Source organism: Geotrypetes seraphini, chromosome 9 (genome assembly GCF_902459505.1).
Source record: "Geotrypetes seraphini chromosome 9, aGeoSer1.1, whole genome shotgun sequence".
Taxonomy (NCBI): Eukaryota; Metazoa; Chordata; class Amphibia; order Gymnophiona; family Dermophiidae; genus Geotrypetes; species Geotrypetes seraphini.
This window is the reverse complement of record NC_047092.1, coordinates 12,382,117-12,397,156: the sequence shown is the minus strand read 5'-3', so window position 1 is coordinate 12,397,156 and position 15,040 is coordinate 12,382,117. Positions and strand designations below refer to the sequence as shown.

At 48.4% G+C, this 15,040-nt stretch overlaps 1 protein-coding gene across 2 annotated transcripts in view; it reads left to right on the top strand.

Moving 5' to 3' along the window:
* The window catches only part of PLXNA4 (plexin A4), a 1,110,463-nt gene that overhangs the window by 964,990 nt on the left and 130,433 nt on the right, over positions 1–15,040 (top strand). For both annotated transcript variants that reach the window (XM_033958729.1, XM_033958728.1), the window contains exons 22-23: positions 5,420–5,688; positions 7,629–7,695. In XM_033958729.1, coding sequence (XP_033814620.1) covers positions 5,420–5,688; positions 7,629–7,695 — 336 coding nt within the window. The remainder of the gene's footprint in view (positions 1–5,419; positions 5,689–7,628; positions 7,696–15,040) is intronic.

Here is a 15,040-nt window from a genome sequence, read left to right as displayed (position 1 = left end):
ACTGTACACTTTTCCGAGGTTCTCCGCTCTGTCTGTTGTCCTTATTGGTCTCAGACAGGCTACTTTGGAAGCTTTGATCTTTCACCGAGGGGCTCATTTTCAAAGCACAGACACACAAAGTATCATAGCAACCTGCGGTACTTTGTGTGTCTAAGTGCTTTGAAAATGTGCCTCGAAATCTCTTCTCTCCCTACCCACATTATCTCAAGCTCGGCTCAGTTCCACCCATCATTCATCATTCTTTGTCTTTGCCCTACTCCATGGGATTTTTTTGCCCCGGCCCTTACGTGCAGAAGAACCATCCCATGCTAAATTCAAAGCCATCCTTAAAGATCCCTTCTTTGGTCCTGCTTTGCCGTCTCTTAATTTAACTCTGCTATTGATTTTTGTCCTATCTGGATTATGGCGTTTCATTCCTTTCTTAATGTAATCTATAATAATAAAAACCTAGAGCGCGCATGCGCTCTTGAAAATTTGTGATTCCTGGCGCCGGGAGGTGTGCTTCTGTGGCAGTATTCTATTTGACACCTCACGGCGCTTGCAGGGGCTGGAGGTGCGTGTGGTGGCTGAAGGCGCGCGACTGTACTCTCTCCTGCCCTCACTCGCCGCTGCCGCAGATCCTCCTTTTCAGAGCAGACTGCGATCGTGGCCGGCTTTAAAGAACCTCGCAGGCCGCTCTCCAACCTCAGTAGCACGCTCCCTCTGACGCATGGGATCGCGTCAGAGGGAACGTGCTACCGAGTTGGAGAGCAGCCTGCTGGGTTCGCTAAAGCCGGCCACCATGATCGCAGGCTGCTTTGAAGAGGAGCAGGCCAGAAGACGCCGGGATGGAGGGAGGGTAGGAAGGGGATCAATACCGGGAGCCATGGGGAGAGGGAAAGGGAAAGGGTGCTGCTTTGGGGGGAAGGGTGTGCTGGGGTGAGACAAAAGGGGCCATGGATAGGGAGAGGGAAAGGGGGCTGCTTTGGAGGGGAGGTGTACTGGGGACAGACAGCTTTGTTCTGGGAGGAGACAGAAGTGGCCATGGAGAGATAGGAAAAGGGAAAGGGGGCTGCTTTGGGGGGGGAGGTGTGCTGGAGACGGACAGCTTTGCTCTGGGAGGAGACAGAAGGGGCCATGGAGAGATAGGGAGAGGGAAAGGGGGCTGCTTTGGGGGGAGGTGTGCTGGGGACAGACAGCTTTGCTCTGGGGGAAGACAGAAGGGGCTCTGGAGAGACAGGGAGAGGGAAAGGGGGCTGCTTTGGGGGGAGGGGTGTGCTTGGGGCAAACAGCTTTGCTCTGGGGGGGAAGACAGAAGGGGCCATGGAGAGACAGGGAGAGGGAAAGGGGGCTGCTTTGGGGTGAGGGGTATGCTTGGGGCAAACAGCTTTGCTCTGGGGGAAGATAGAAGAGGGCCATGGAGAGACAGTTAGGGAGAGGGAAAGAGGGCTGCTTTGGGGGGGAGGTGTGTGCTGGGGGCAGACAGCTTTGCTCGGGGGGGGGGAGACAGAAGGATACAGACAGCGGCCAAGGAGAGAGAGATAAAGAAACACAGACAGACAGACACATCTATTCTAGCACCCGTTAATGTAACGGGCTTAAAGACTAGTCTTTTAATATTGCGTAAACCGCTGAACAGGTGGTCTAAAAAGTACTTAACCCTAAACCCTTAGCACACTGGGGTCTGATTCTATGAGGGGTTAAGCAAGGTACGTTTCCAAGTGCCGGTTGCTGTGGGACGATTTTGGTGACTTGACTTCATACTTGCTATTAAGGGGGCCATTTGGGCTGCTTAATTGGGTTCACAGTCAAAAGCCAACATATGAGAGCGGACAATTGAGCGCAAGACTTCAGCGCGCCGCTCTAAAAGCTTATTTTAAAGGGCTCCGACGGGGGGCGTGGGGGGGAACCCCCCCACTTTACTTAATAGTGTTGGTGCTGCCGTTGGAGGGGGTTGGGGGGGTTGTAACCCCTTTATACAGAAAACTTAACTTTTCCCCGAAAAAATAGGTAAAAAGTTAGGTTTTGTGTATAATGTGGGGGGTTACACCCCCCACACCTCCCAACACGGCAGCGCAAACAGTATTAAGTAAACTCACCCCCCCCATCAGAGCCCTTTAAAATAAGCTTTTAGAGCGTCACGCTGAAGTCTTGCGCTCAATTGTCCGCTCTCAAATGTGGGTGCACGTTTGCTTTGCGCGCTTTTGTCCCGTCACCACTTAATTGTGTGATCATTAGGAAAGCTTCTGTGCACTGTGGGGTCCTTAAAGATCCTAGGTTTCTTATACTCAGACATATGGAAGGGGCAGTGGAGTAGCGCAGGTAAGTGGCCCCTCCCCTGCCCTCTTCTCCAACCCCCCCTTCCCTTCCCCCGTACCTTTTTAATTTTCCAGGTATAGGGTTACCAGACGTCTGGATTTCCCCGGACGGCTTTTCAAAACCCAGCATGCGTGGACGCTAGGTGATGACGTCATGTGCATGTGATGTCATCACGTGGCATTTGCGCATGTGCGGACTTCCTCCCTGCCCAACAAGGCAGGCAGTGGGGGGCGGGGCTAGGGCAGGCTTGGGGACGGGGATGGGTGGGATTAGGGCGGGCCTTGGGGCGGGGCTAGGAGGGGGGTCTGGATTTTCCAAAAGGGAAAATCTGGCAACCCTATCCAGGTGAGAGCAACAGCACGAACTTGCCAGCTATCCCTCTGATGTCACCTCCTAGGTGCAGGACCTGGATGTGACATCCGAGAGAGGCAACACCAGTGCAGGCAGCAAGTTCGTAATGCTGCTCGTGCAGGAAAAATTAAAGAGGTTTGAGGGAAGGAGGGGGTGGAGAGGACGGTGCCTGCACCCTTTACAAAGATTGCGCCTGGGGTGGACGACCCCCTCCCCGCACTCCCTTTACTACGCCAGGGGGAAGGGGATTTCAGTACTTTTTCCTCCAAGGAAGATATTAGCTCGTAAAAGAAAAGCCGTTGCCAGTGGGGTTCTTGTGCCAAACAAAGAAAGCTGCACTTTGGTTTTCTGACATGTACAAAAAAAAAGTGTTGATAGTGTGAATAAAACTTTATCCAACATCCTAGACCAGGGGTAGGCAATTCCGGACCTCGAGAGCCGGAGCCAGGTCAGGTTTTCAGGATATCCGCAATAAATATGCATGAGATAGATTTGCATCTCAAGGAGGCAGTGCATGCAAATCCATCTCATACATATTCATTGTGGAGATCCTGAAAACCTGACCTGGATCCGGCTCTCAAGGACCGGAATTGCCTACCTTTGTTGTAGGGCAGGGGTAGGCAGTTCCGGTCCCTGAGAGCCGGAGCCAGGTCAGGTTTTCAGGATATCCGCAATAAATATGCATGAGACAGATTTGCATCTCAAGGAGGCAGTGCATGCAAATCCATCTCATACATATTCATGGCGAAGATCCTGAAAACCTGGCCTGGCTCCGGCTCTCGGGGACTGGAATTGCCTACCCCTGTCCTAGACAGAGGTTCCAGCATAGAGTTGCTTGTAGATACTAGAATATATGAATATAAGGCCCTTTGAAGATCTTTATGGAAACTTCTGTGTGAAAATACACGACGTGCAAATATTTATGCACAAGTATGGTAGACCATTTGCCTAAAGCAGTGGTTCCCAACCCTGTCCTGGAGGAACACCAGGCCAATTGGGTTTTCAGGCTAGCCCTAATGAATATGCATGAAGCAAATTTGCATGCCTATCACTTCCATCACATGCAAATCTCTCTCATGCATATTCATTAGGGCTAGCCTGAAAACCCGATTGGCCTGGTGTTCCTCCAGGACAGGGTTGGGAATCACTGGCCTAAAGGACTTCTCCCAGTTTTATGTCAAAGAAATGTCTTTTAAAGCTGCCCCTGACTGCTGACACCCTGATTCCATTAAAAGGCCTGCTATGGTGTCCCTCGAGGCTCACAATTCTCATGCCGTGTATTTAATGTTTTAATGCAGTCGTCAAGGGTTGCTCTTGACAGTAGTGATAAGTCAATTTAGATTACAACAGTTCGTGAGTAAAATCAAGGAAAATTTTGTTGTTTATCTGCAATTATATTGCTTTCTTTTCCAGAGATAAAAAAAAAAGATTTGGCATCGATATGTGCACATTATCTTAAGAAAGAACTGAATATTTCACGGGGTGTCCTAATTTTTTCACATGACCGTAGCTCCGTATATTTCAGTCTAGATTGTAACACCTTGCAGAAGCTCTTTGTAATTCTGCATGTTAACATCTTTATAGAAGCTCATATATTGTAACGCCATTACAGAAGCTCATGTAAACCGCTCTGAACTGACTTCTCAGTCATTAGTAGCGGAATAGAAGCTCTCAATAAACGTAAACATTATGTTCTGCCTCTCTTATTTTTGTCTGCAATGAACTGTATAGGTAAATACAGGCTATAAGTCCCATAGTGTAATGATGTGTGTTTTATGTAAAACAAGTACCAGGGCTAAAATGCTTTGCAGATTGCATTATGGTCTCAGGGCTACCAGCTATGGCGCCCCTCCCCCGCTCTCTTCTCTACCATCATGCCCTGCATGTGTCCCCCCTTCTTTCCCCTTACCTTTTTAACTTCTCCGGCATGAGCAACATGCCCATGTAGGTGTTGGCACGCCCTCTGACGTCACTTCATAGGCGCAGGCCCTGGAAGTGATGTCAGAGACAGCGCCGATGCTGACGCGGGCAGCAACCTTGCGCTGGGGAAGTTAAAAAAAAGGTACGGGTAGTGTTACCAGGCGTCCGGATTTCCCCGGACGGCTTTTCAAAACCCGGCACTTTGTCCAGGTTTTGAAAAGCACTCCTTCGGGCAGGAGGCCATCTGCGCATGCGTGGGTACAACGCGATGAAGTCACGCGCGTGGGCACGTGAGGTCGTCGCATGTGCGGATGTCCTGCCAGACGAGAGCAAGCAGCGAGGTGGGGGGGGGCAGAGCTGGGGTGAGATTGGAGGCGGAACTGGGACAAGATTTGGGGAAGGACTGGGGCATGGATGGGTGGAACTGGGTGGGCCTGGGGGGAGGCCTAGGAGTCTGGATTTTCCAGATGGAAAATCTGGTCACCCTAGGTATGGGGGAAGGCAAGGAGAGAGGGGAAGGGAGCAGAGAGGGAGGAAGGGAGGAAGGGGGAAGGGAGGAGAGAGGGGGGAAGGGAGAAGAGAGGGGGGAAGGGAGGAGAGAGGGGGGAAGGGAGCAGAGAGGGGGGAAGGGAGGAGAGAGGGGGGAAGGGAGCAGAGAGGAGGGGTGTCCCTCGCCCCCTTACTATGCCACTCACTACCAGGGCAGGTAGATTTTCAGTTTATTTTACAGAACGCAGACTAGAGTCTGCATCCAGGTTGGTCCTGTGCAAATGGAGGCTGTGGGATCCGCTTAGTTGGTTTGCGTTTCTTTTGCCTCCTGAATAACCGAGCTACCCTCTTCCTACGACAGGTTCCGGGCTACAGGCAGGAACGGGTGGAGAAGGGCTTAAAGCTGTTCGCACAGATGATTAACAACAAGGTTTTCCTGCTGTCCTTCATCCGCACCCTGGAGTCCCAGCGAAGCTTCTCCATGAGAGACCGGGGCAATGTGGCCTCGCTCATCATGACTGTGCTGCAAAGCAAGCTGGAGTACGCGACCGATGTCCTGAAGCAGCTGCTGTCTGACCTCATCGACAAGAACCTGGAGAGCAAGAACCATCCCAAGCTGCTGCTCAGGAGGTAAGATGATGGGAAATGTGCAAGCGCTCACTGGAATGCGTACACCGCTATCCACATTGGGGGGGGGGGGGGCAGTTCTGTAACCGGGAGCCTCCATTTGGATGCCTGGATGCAGCGCAGGTATTATTTAACGGCATCTAGGCACACAGATTGCATTTTAGAATACAGTGGTACCTTGGATTACGAGTATAATCCGTTCCAGGAGCATGCTCGTAATCCAAAATGCTTGTTTATCAAAGCGAGTTTCCCCATAGGAAATAATGGAAACTCGCTTTGATGCGTTCCCCCCCCCCCCAAGAACCGGCATTGCTCGCCTCGAAGGCCCCCCCCCTGCGATCAGGCACCCCCCCTGCGATCCGGCACCCCCCCCGACACGATCCGACCCCCCCCGACACGATTAGGCACTCCCCGACACGATCTGACCTCCCCCGACACGATCCGACATCCCCCCCGACACAATTGGGCACCCCCCCGCCGCTTCTTACCCTCATCTGGGCACTCTTGAAAATTGGCCTCCTCGTCTGCTGGGCCTTGAGCATCTGAGCATGCTCAAGGCCTGCGAGTTCACGTTCACGAGGAGGCCGATTTTTCAAGAGTGCCCAGATGAGGGTAAGAAGCGGCGGGGGGGTGCCCAATTGTGTCAGGGGGGGTTGGATCGTGTAGGGGGGGCCCAATCGTGGCGGGGGGGTCGGATCGTGGCGGGGGGGTGCCCAATCGTGTCGGGGGGGTCGGATCGTGGCGGGGGGGGTGCTCGTAAATCGAGCCATGCTCGGTTTCTGAGGCACCGATTTTGCAAATGTTTTACTCGTCTTGCAAAACACTCGCAAACCGGTGCACTCGTAAACCGAGGTACCACTGTACTTTAAACAATGAAAATCAGGAAAACAAAAGCAGAAAAATTACTTTAGATCTTTGCAAAAAAAAAAAAAACCCCACAAAAACCCCAAAACAGAAAATAATAGAATGGATCTCTCACTAATAATTTTTTAAAAAATTTTTAAATTGTTTAAAATGAGAGCAAAGTGCTCAGTTAGTGATAAAAACCATCCCTCGTGGTAATGGTCACATCTGCCACATCATAGCACCATCTCCCTGTCCAGCCAGCACACGGTCCAAAAACCTCTTCTCATGAGAAAATTGTATAAGGAAAAACCACTTATCTCAAAACTGGCATCACCGCAAGGTCTTCAATCAGGCTGCAGCTGGAGTCAGCATGAAACCAACATGAGTCAGCAGAAACCTCTATACTTTTAGGCATGCCCGCTTATGCCAGGTCTCTGAGGGAGCAAATGGGTATGCTTATCTGCTATGCTATGCTAATGGTGTCTTATAGACCACTTTATCTCCTACTGGATTCAGAGCGCTTTAGTAAAGGATGATTAGGGGCAATAAAATTTGAGATTATGATAACGTAGGGCTGAGAACTTTTCTGCACTTCCTGGTAGTGGAACCAGAGCTGAGACTGTGATGTCACAATGCCTCATTCCACCAGTAAGAGCCAACTTCATGAGTGATGTCACAATGGCTTTATTGTCCTGTACTTGGCTCACAAGGAGTGCTGAAAAGTTCTCAGCCCTACCAACTTCCTAAATTCTGAACGTTATTTTGCCACTGTAGCTTATTTCGTTAAGTACCAATCTGCAGAAACAAAATTCTGTGCTTTGACATTGTTTCAGATCATTGGTTGAATCATATCCTAGTCATTTTCTTCTTGGTTGGGCTGAGAACTTTTCAGCGCCCCCTGGTAGTATGACTCCGGTTCTACTCCGGTTCTCCGCTTCTGATGAGTGGACTGAAGCCAAGGTTACAGCTTAATATTTTCTGGACTTTAATATGTATTTAAATATACAAGGCAGAAAGTCTCAGTGTCTCTTTTCTGCATGCATAACTTCTAGAAATAACATTTTTTTTGTTGTTGTTGCCTTTATGTTTCTTTTCAGGACGGAGTCAGTCGCAGAGAAGATGCTCACCAACTGGTTTACATTCCTGCTATACAAGTTTCTGAAGGTAAAGAGGAAGAAACGAAGGTGGGGAGGGGGGGACTAAAAACAGAAGATTCTGTGGTTTCAGGTTTCATCTGCCTTTGGTGGCTTTAGCGAGTTCTTTGCCTCGCTGGGAGAAACTATTTTGTATTACCTCATAAAGACAGAACAAATAACTGAGGCAGGGAAGAGGAAGCACCCCGATACAACCTCTTACTCTTCACCAGGGCAGGATTAATTCGTCGAGGGCCCCTAGGCATACAAGTACACTGGGTCCCCTCCCCGCCCCACTCCACCATGCGCCCAAGCGGAAACAGGAAGCTGCGTCGGAGAGAAGCTTTGGGCAAGCAGCACCACTTGCAAAATTACAGTTCTCGTTGCCTTTCTTACCCGTGTTGCTTGCTTGTCTTACTTGCTGTTGATGGGGGGGGTCCGCATTGCCAATCGGGGGGTCCATGTTGCCGATCGGGGGGGGGGGGGGGGCCCGCGTTGCCGATCGATGCTGGAGGAGCCTATCACCGTTTGGAAAAAACTATGTTGATGCCCTCCTTCATCGGGCCCCCCTGACCATTTCGGGCCTATTGGTTAATCCTGCCCTGCTCTCCACACTCATTTATAGTGTTACAGACTGGAAATTACAGTATAATCTAACATGTTTGTGAAGGCACTTTCTGCATAGTCATGTCCTTCCAGTATGTAGCCGTGGCAATGAGCAGAAGTGATAACGCTGATTTCAAGTGATTTAAATTCTGCTCAGATGGAGCACAGGGATATCCAGGGAAGAAAGGAGCACCTTTTTACTTGCTCCCGTATCTTCTAAGATGAATTCCCATCACACCTGGGGTCCTTTCCAAAACTGTTGCATAGAGGTCCATAAGTTGGATTTCTGCCACAGGGCGTTTCTAGTCTATTTTTATTTTGATACTAGTGTTTAAGCCCGTTAGATTAACGGGTGCTAGATGTCTCCTGCTTTTGAACTTGGGCAGGGGCAGAGGCAGAGCCGGGGCGGGAGGGAGTGACGGTGGGAGAGCAATTTCAAAGCCTCAGCAGCGGCGGCTCCTTGACCAATCCGCGCTTACAACGTCCCCACACTTGCAGTCTGGCTGGCTCCCCCACCAAAGCCCTTCGCAGCGGCAGCCCCTCCCGCATCCGTCCCCACGTCCCAAGCCTCTCCGAAGACCGGCTCCCACGAAAATGGTACCCCTCTGTCCAAAGCCGTGGCAGTAGCCTCCCTCAAGACACATTTCAAATCTGACATATTGTAATCACAAAACAGAAAATAAAATTATTTTTCTTACCTTTTGTTTTCTGGTCATTATTCATATCATGTAGGGGTCCCAGGCTATGGTTGGCTTTTGATAACTCGCTTGCCAGGGCCCCTTCTTTCTTCTTCCCTCCCTCCATCCCGGCAGCTGAAGACAGGCACCTCCCCCCAGTGGTCTGAGACAGGAGGGAGCAGTTAGGAGAGGGTCTGAGGGCAAAGAGGAGCTCAACAGCGCACAACCACCTTTCCTTCCCTCCCTCCATCAAGTGCAGTGCAGCTCCACCAATGTTAAAAGGAGCCGCGTCGAAATCGGAGGCCTGCCACTGCCGTAGCACATTCCCCTCTGCCTTGGTCCCGCTCCTTCTCTGACATATGGGACCGCGGCAAAGGGAACGTGTTACGGTGGCGGCAGGGCTCCAATTTCAAAGCAGCTCCTTTTAACATAGGCGGAGGTGAACTGAAGGGAAGGAACGGTGGGGCCGGGTGAGGAAGGCCGCCTGCTAGGTAGGGGGACAACAATGGCTCTTATGCTCAAGCCCCCGCCGCAGCTCCTCTCTCGATCCTGGTGCGGTTCGAGAGAGGAGTCGTGGCGGCGGCTTGAACATAAGCGCGATTGTTGTCCCCCTACCTAGCCGCGAGGCTGCGGCGGGGTTTCCATGGCAACCAGATCGCGGATCTCAGTGTAGGGCCGGGTCTGGCGGCGCCGTGTACGGCGGAGGTGGGACCTCAGCACTGCACCGCCGGGCGGCTCACGCCGCCGGCCCCCAGGAGCTCGAGGCCGGTTGCGGACATGCCTGGCGTGGCATAGTGCAGGAGGAGTGATCGGTGGTGCGAGGTAGAGAGCAAGTGATGACAGTGATTGGTGGCGCAAGGTGGAGAGTAGGTGATGACGTAAAACGCGCGCATGCGCACTCGTGTTTTCGGGACGGATCAGGGAACACGTTTTTTTTAGTGCGCATGCGCGGCCTAGCATTTTATTATATTAGATACCGCCTTTCAAGCCGTCTATTTAAAAGCAAAACATAGGTGTTCAAGGGTCTCAAAAAGGCAAACGTTTAACAAAGACATTGAATAGAAGGAGGGGAAGGGCGTGTGAAGGTCATCCACGCATGTGTGGTTGCCCTCCAGACACGGCCCCCAAAGACGAGGTTTGTGTTGGGCTGGGGATGAGGGGGGTACACATCTTCATTTTTGGGAAGTAAAGATCTGCTAGCCCTACACATAAAGATAGGACAGTTTGCATCATTTCAAAATTTTAAGAGACATCTAAAAGCACATTTTTTTCCCAATGGCTCTGCCCGAATTGAAGAATGGAATGGGGACCGCAGTCTGCCTTCATTTGTACCGATTCGTGTTGATTTGGGTTTATTTATTTCATCGAACAGTTTTAGTGGATATGTTTTAGAAATGTTAATTACTTTGATGCTCTTAAGCTCTGCCAGTGTCGGATCTGTGAAATGGGCTGTGCCGGGAGTCATAGCCTGCACTAAAATAGGACCGTTTGCTATCAGGCCGCTATAGAGACTTTTCCATCTCTTAAATTTGTTTTATTTTATTTTTAATTTTCTATTTCTTTGATTTTTGATTTTGGAAATGTATTACGTATTTTTATTTTAATCAGGTCCTTTAGCCAGATTGTGAGCCTTCGGGGCAGATAGGGTCATTTTTCTCAAGTACTTAATTTCATTTTAGTTTGATACGTTGTGAACCGCTTAGGTCAGTAAAATGCAGGAGCAATAGATCAAATCTTAAATAAACATAAATAAATATTGAAAATCGCCTCTAACGAGCTACATTTCTGCGCTGCGCTGCTCTTGCTTCGTCCCCAGACCGTCCATTTAAGTGAATACAGTGGCGTCGTAAGCGCCTCTGCCATCCCCGTCCCCCTCTCCCCCCCCTTCTCACTACAGCGTGCGCACGTCGCTTCCCTTCCCTGTACCTTTTTAATATTTGCGTCAGCCTCGGCTCTTCCTCTGACATCACCTTTTTGCCGCTTGCACCGCGAATGTTAAAAAGGTACGGGGGAAGGGAGAGGGCACGTGTACGTGGGGGGGGGGTAGAGAAGAGGGTGGGAGAGGGGCACCTTTCACCCTCACTGCACCACTGACTGAATATCTCTGGATAACCCTACGTAAGCAATTGAAACGGCCAGTCGCCTCTCCTAGCTGTTTAAATCGCGATGACGCGAAATAATCTTCAAGTCACTTCAAATACTTGAAGGGTATTAACGTAGAACAAAATCTTTTCCAGAGAAAGGAAAATAGTAAAACCAGAGGACATAATTTGAGGTTGAGGGGTGGTAGATTCAGGGGCAATGTTAGGAAATTCTACTTTACGGAGAGGGTAGTGGATGCCTGGAATGCGCTCCCGAGAGAGGTGGTGGAGAGTAAAACTGTGACTGAGTTCAAAGAAGCGTGGGATGAACACAGAGGATCTAGAATCGGAAAATAATATTAAATATTGAACTAGGCCCTAGCACGGTCTGTGTCTGTGTATGGCCGTTTGGTGGAGGATGGGCAGGGGAGGGCTTCAATGGCTGGGAGGGTGTAGATGGGCTGGAGTAAGTCTTAACAGAGATTTCGGCAGTTGGAACCCAAGCACAGTACCGGGTAAAGCTTTGGATTCTTGCCCAGAAATAGCTAAGAAGAAAAAATTAAAAAAAAAAGAAAAAAATTTAAATTGAATCAGGTTGGGCAGACTGGATGGACCATTTGGGTCTTTATCTGCCGTCATCTACTATGTTACTATGTTACTTCAAAACTACCCACACCGAACTTCAGGCAAGGACAAATTCTAGTCCTTTTCTGTCTTTTCCAGCGGAGGGATCCGTTGCGGTCTTGGTTTTAAGCCTCACATTTACATTAGGCCATAATTAAAACCAGGGCGCTGCCTGCAGATTGAGCTCTGACAAGAGAAATTGTACCACCCAGGCCTGCTGGAAATGACACATGAAATAGCGTTAATTAAACAAACAAATATTTAGACAACGGATATATATTTTTGCCCGCGTCCTGGGCCTACATTTCACATCGAGAACCCGGTTGTGAATTGCTAAAGAGATTGATGATCAGATTTATATGGAAATGGGCCCAAGCCATCGAGCTAATTTATAGCACAAGGCCAAAAACTTGGGCTGTGTCTCCATACGTTTTCTCCTGCAGGACTTGTCTTGGGTTGTTGCATATGGAATTATGCAAATCTTTTCAAGCGTTTCTGCAGTGTGTTCCTGGGGGTATAAACTCAAGATTGCATCCCAAACCCTTCCCCGCTGCATTTAACCAAAGTCTCCTACTGTAGCTGCATTACAGTAACCTGCAAACACAGAGCATTACTGCAATAAAAATCTAGTCTGGTCACCCACCCCAGGCTCCCCAATCAAACCTCAGAAGGACGGTGAGGAACTCCAGAGTGACTTGAGCCGATTGGAGAATTGGGCAGCTAAACTCACGGCAGCACGGACCTCATATTTTTAAGGACGTGCGGGTTTAGATCCGTGAGCTCCGCGTTTTACCTCTTCCCCATCTCAATCTCATAGAAACATAGAAAAAAGCGGCAGAAAAGGGCTATAGCCCACCAAGTCTGCCCATTCCAAATATCCCCCCCCCCCGCTGAATTTACTCCCTTAAAGATCCCACTTGAGTATCCCATTTTTTCTTAAAATCCGTCACGCTGCTGGCCGTTATCACCTGGAGTGGGAGTCTGTTCCAATGATCCACCACTCTTTCGGTGAAGAAGTACTTCCTGGAGTCACCATGAAACTTCCCTCCCCTGATTTTCATCGGATGCCCTCTGGTGGTTGAGGGTCCCATGAGCCAGAAGATATCATCTTCTGACTCGATGCGTCCCGTGATGTACTTATACGTTTCAATCATATCTCCCCGTTCTCTTCTTTCCTCAAGTGAGTACAGCCGCAATTTCTTTAGTCTTTCTTCATACGTGAGATCCTTGAGCCCCAAGACCATCCTGGTGGCCGTTCGCTGAACCGACTCAATCCTCAGCACGTCCTTTCGGTAGTGTGGTCTCCAAAACTGAACACTACTCCAAGTGAGGCCTCACCATGGCTCTGTACAACGGCTCTGTACAATCTCTCCCATAACAACTGATCTCTTAAACTGTCAGCCACTAATCTCCAACTATGTAAGATCCACTCAATTTGTAGCATCTTTCTAATCTTTGTAAACCGCACAGAACTTCACGGTCCTGCGGTATATAAACTGTTATTATTATTATTAATAAATCAGACACCCTGTTCAAACTTTACCTGCATAGGTGAAAGGGTTCCTGCAGGAGACGCTATTTCAGGGTAAGAAGCTCTCTATTGCACTTTTCCTGGGCAACTGCCAAAGCAAAACTGCTTTAATCGTGGGTACGCAGCGCCCGCAGAGGTTAAACCAGTTTGATTGGGTATCTTTTTTCCTCAGATCCAGCCACAATACAGGGAATTAGAGAACGTCACATAGCAGAATATTTCTTGCAAAAGGCTTGTTTTCCACTCAGCCACTCACCTTCTTGCTGTTGCCATAAGTCAGATCTGATAAGGGGCAGAAGCCGGCCCTGCAAGAAGCAACACATTGCTTTCAGATAAATTCATTACATGGCAGGTACCGGGAGCAGGGAAACCTCTCTCCACGATTATTAATGTTTTCTTCAGGATTTACAAGAAGAGAATTTGACCTGTGTCCTGCACGTGTTTGGGTCACAAATTAAATGGTAGAGGGGGGGGGGGGGAAAGACTGGGACTAGGGGGGAGGAACCTGGTACTATACTGCAATAGAAAATTAAAAAGAACTTGGAAAGAATAAAAAAGACAAAGTAGGGGGGGGGGAGAAAGAACATGAAAGAAGATTGTGCTTGCTTTAGATAACATCGGCCATGTCGCAGACATCAGAAAAATGTTCGCTAGCAAAGAACTGGGAAAAATAAAGAAAAGATCGTAAAGCGTCTTTGTTTTCCAATGCCGCAGTGTTCTGCTCTGAGCCCGGGAGTGGAATCCGCTGTCAAATTTATGTTAGAAATGTGTTGAGGTATTTTGACAATTAAATAACGCAGAAACGCTCTGGCCGTCAACTGATAGCAGCAGGTTTTGAAACTTGCCGCCTTCTGTACAAAGGCGCTGAGAGGCATTAAAAGGGCTGGGAGTTTGGGCCCATAGGAGGCCCCAGCCGTTGAGATTTTGAGCATTGAACACAATAAATAGTTAAAAGTTGTTTCTATCGTCTACGTTTAATTTGTTCTATGTCAAAATATCTGGAACCAAAATCCCTAAACATCTTATTACATTCCCTCATAATATCCAAGCTAGATTACTGCAATTCACTTCTCATGAATATCACTCACAAAGATCAAAGACGCTTACAAATAATACAAAATATTGCAATCAAAATAATTCACCAAGGGAAGAAATACGATCATGTAACCCCTTATTTGATAAAATCTCATTGGTTACCTATCAATCAACGCATAACATATAAAATAGCATTATTAGTACATAAAACAATATCTACTAATGAACCACAGTTTATAGATCGACTCTTAATTCCTCATATTTCAAATCGTTCGCTTCGGTCTAATACTCAAGGGCTATTAATGGTCCCCTCACTGAAAATAATAGGAACTAGACGCCATGACATTTTTTCAGTCATGGCCCCTCTTATATGGAACAATCTCCCGCTATATATTAGAGAAATAAAAGAAATTATTTAAAACTAATTTAAAAACATTTCTCTTTAAAGCCTCATTTAACCTTTAGAACGACTCTTTCCGTGAAGAACTAAACTGTCTATATCTCCTCTTATATCTTACCCTAACCTTATGTTCGACCCTACCTTCCACATATCCCTTTTCTTCCCTTTGGGAAACAGCAAAATGTAACTTTTACTTCCTAATGTTCTTCCCTATATGTATATTAGTACGTCTGTATTGTCAGTTTGTCACATCCCTCTGAAACTTTTTATGTAAAATAACTTGTCTCCTTGTCTTATGCTATAATTTTTTTATTATGTAATTCGCTTAGTTTTTAATAAGCGAAACATCAAACTCAAATAAACTTGAAACTTGAAATACACCTTTTCCCCCTTCCGTCCAAAAAGGCAATCATGCAATTACA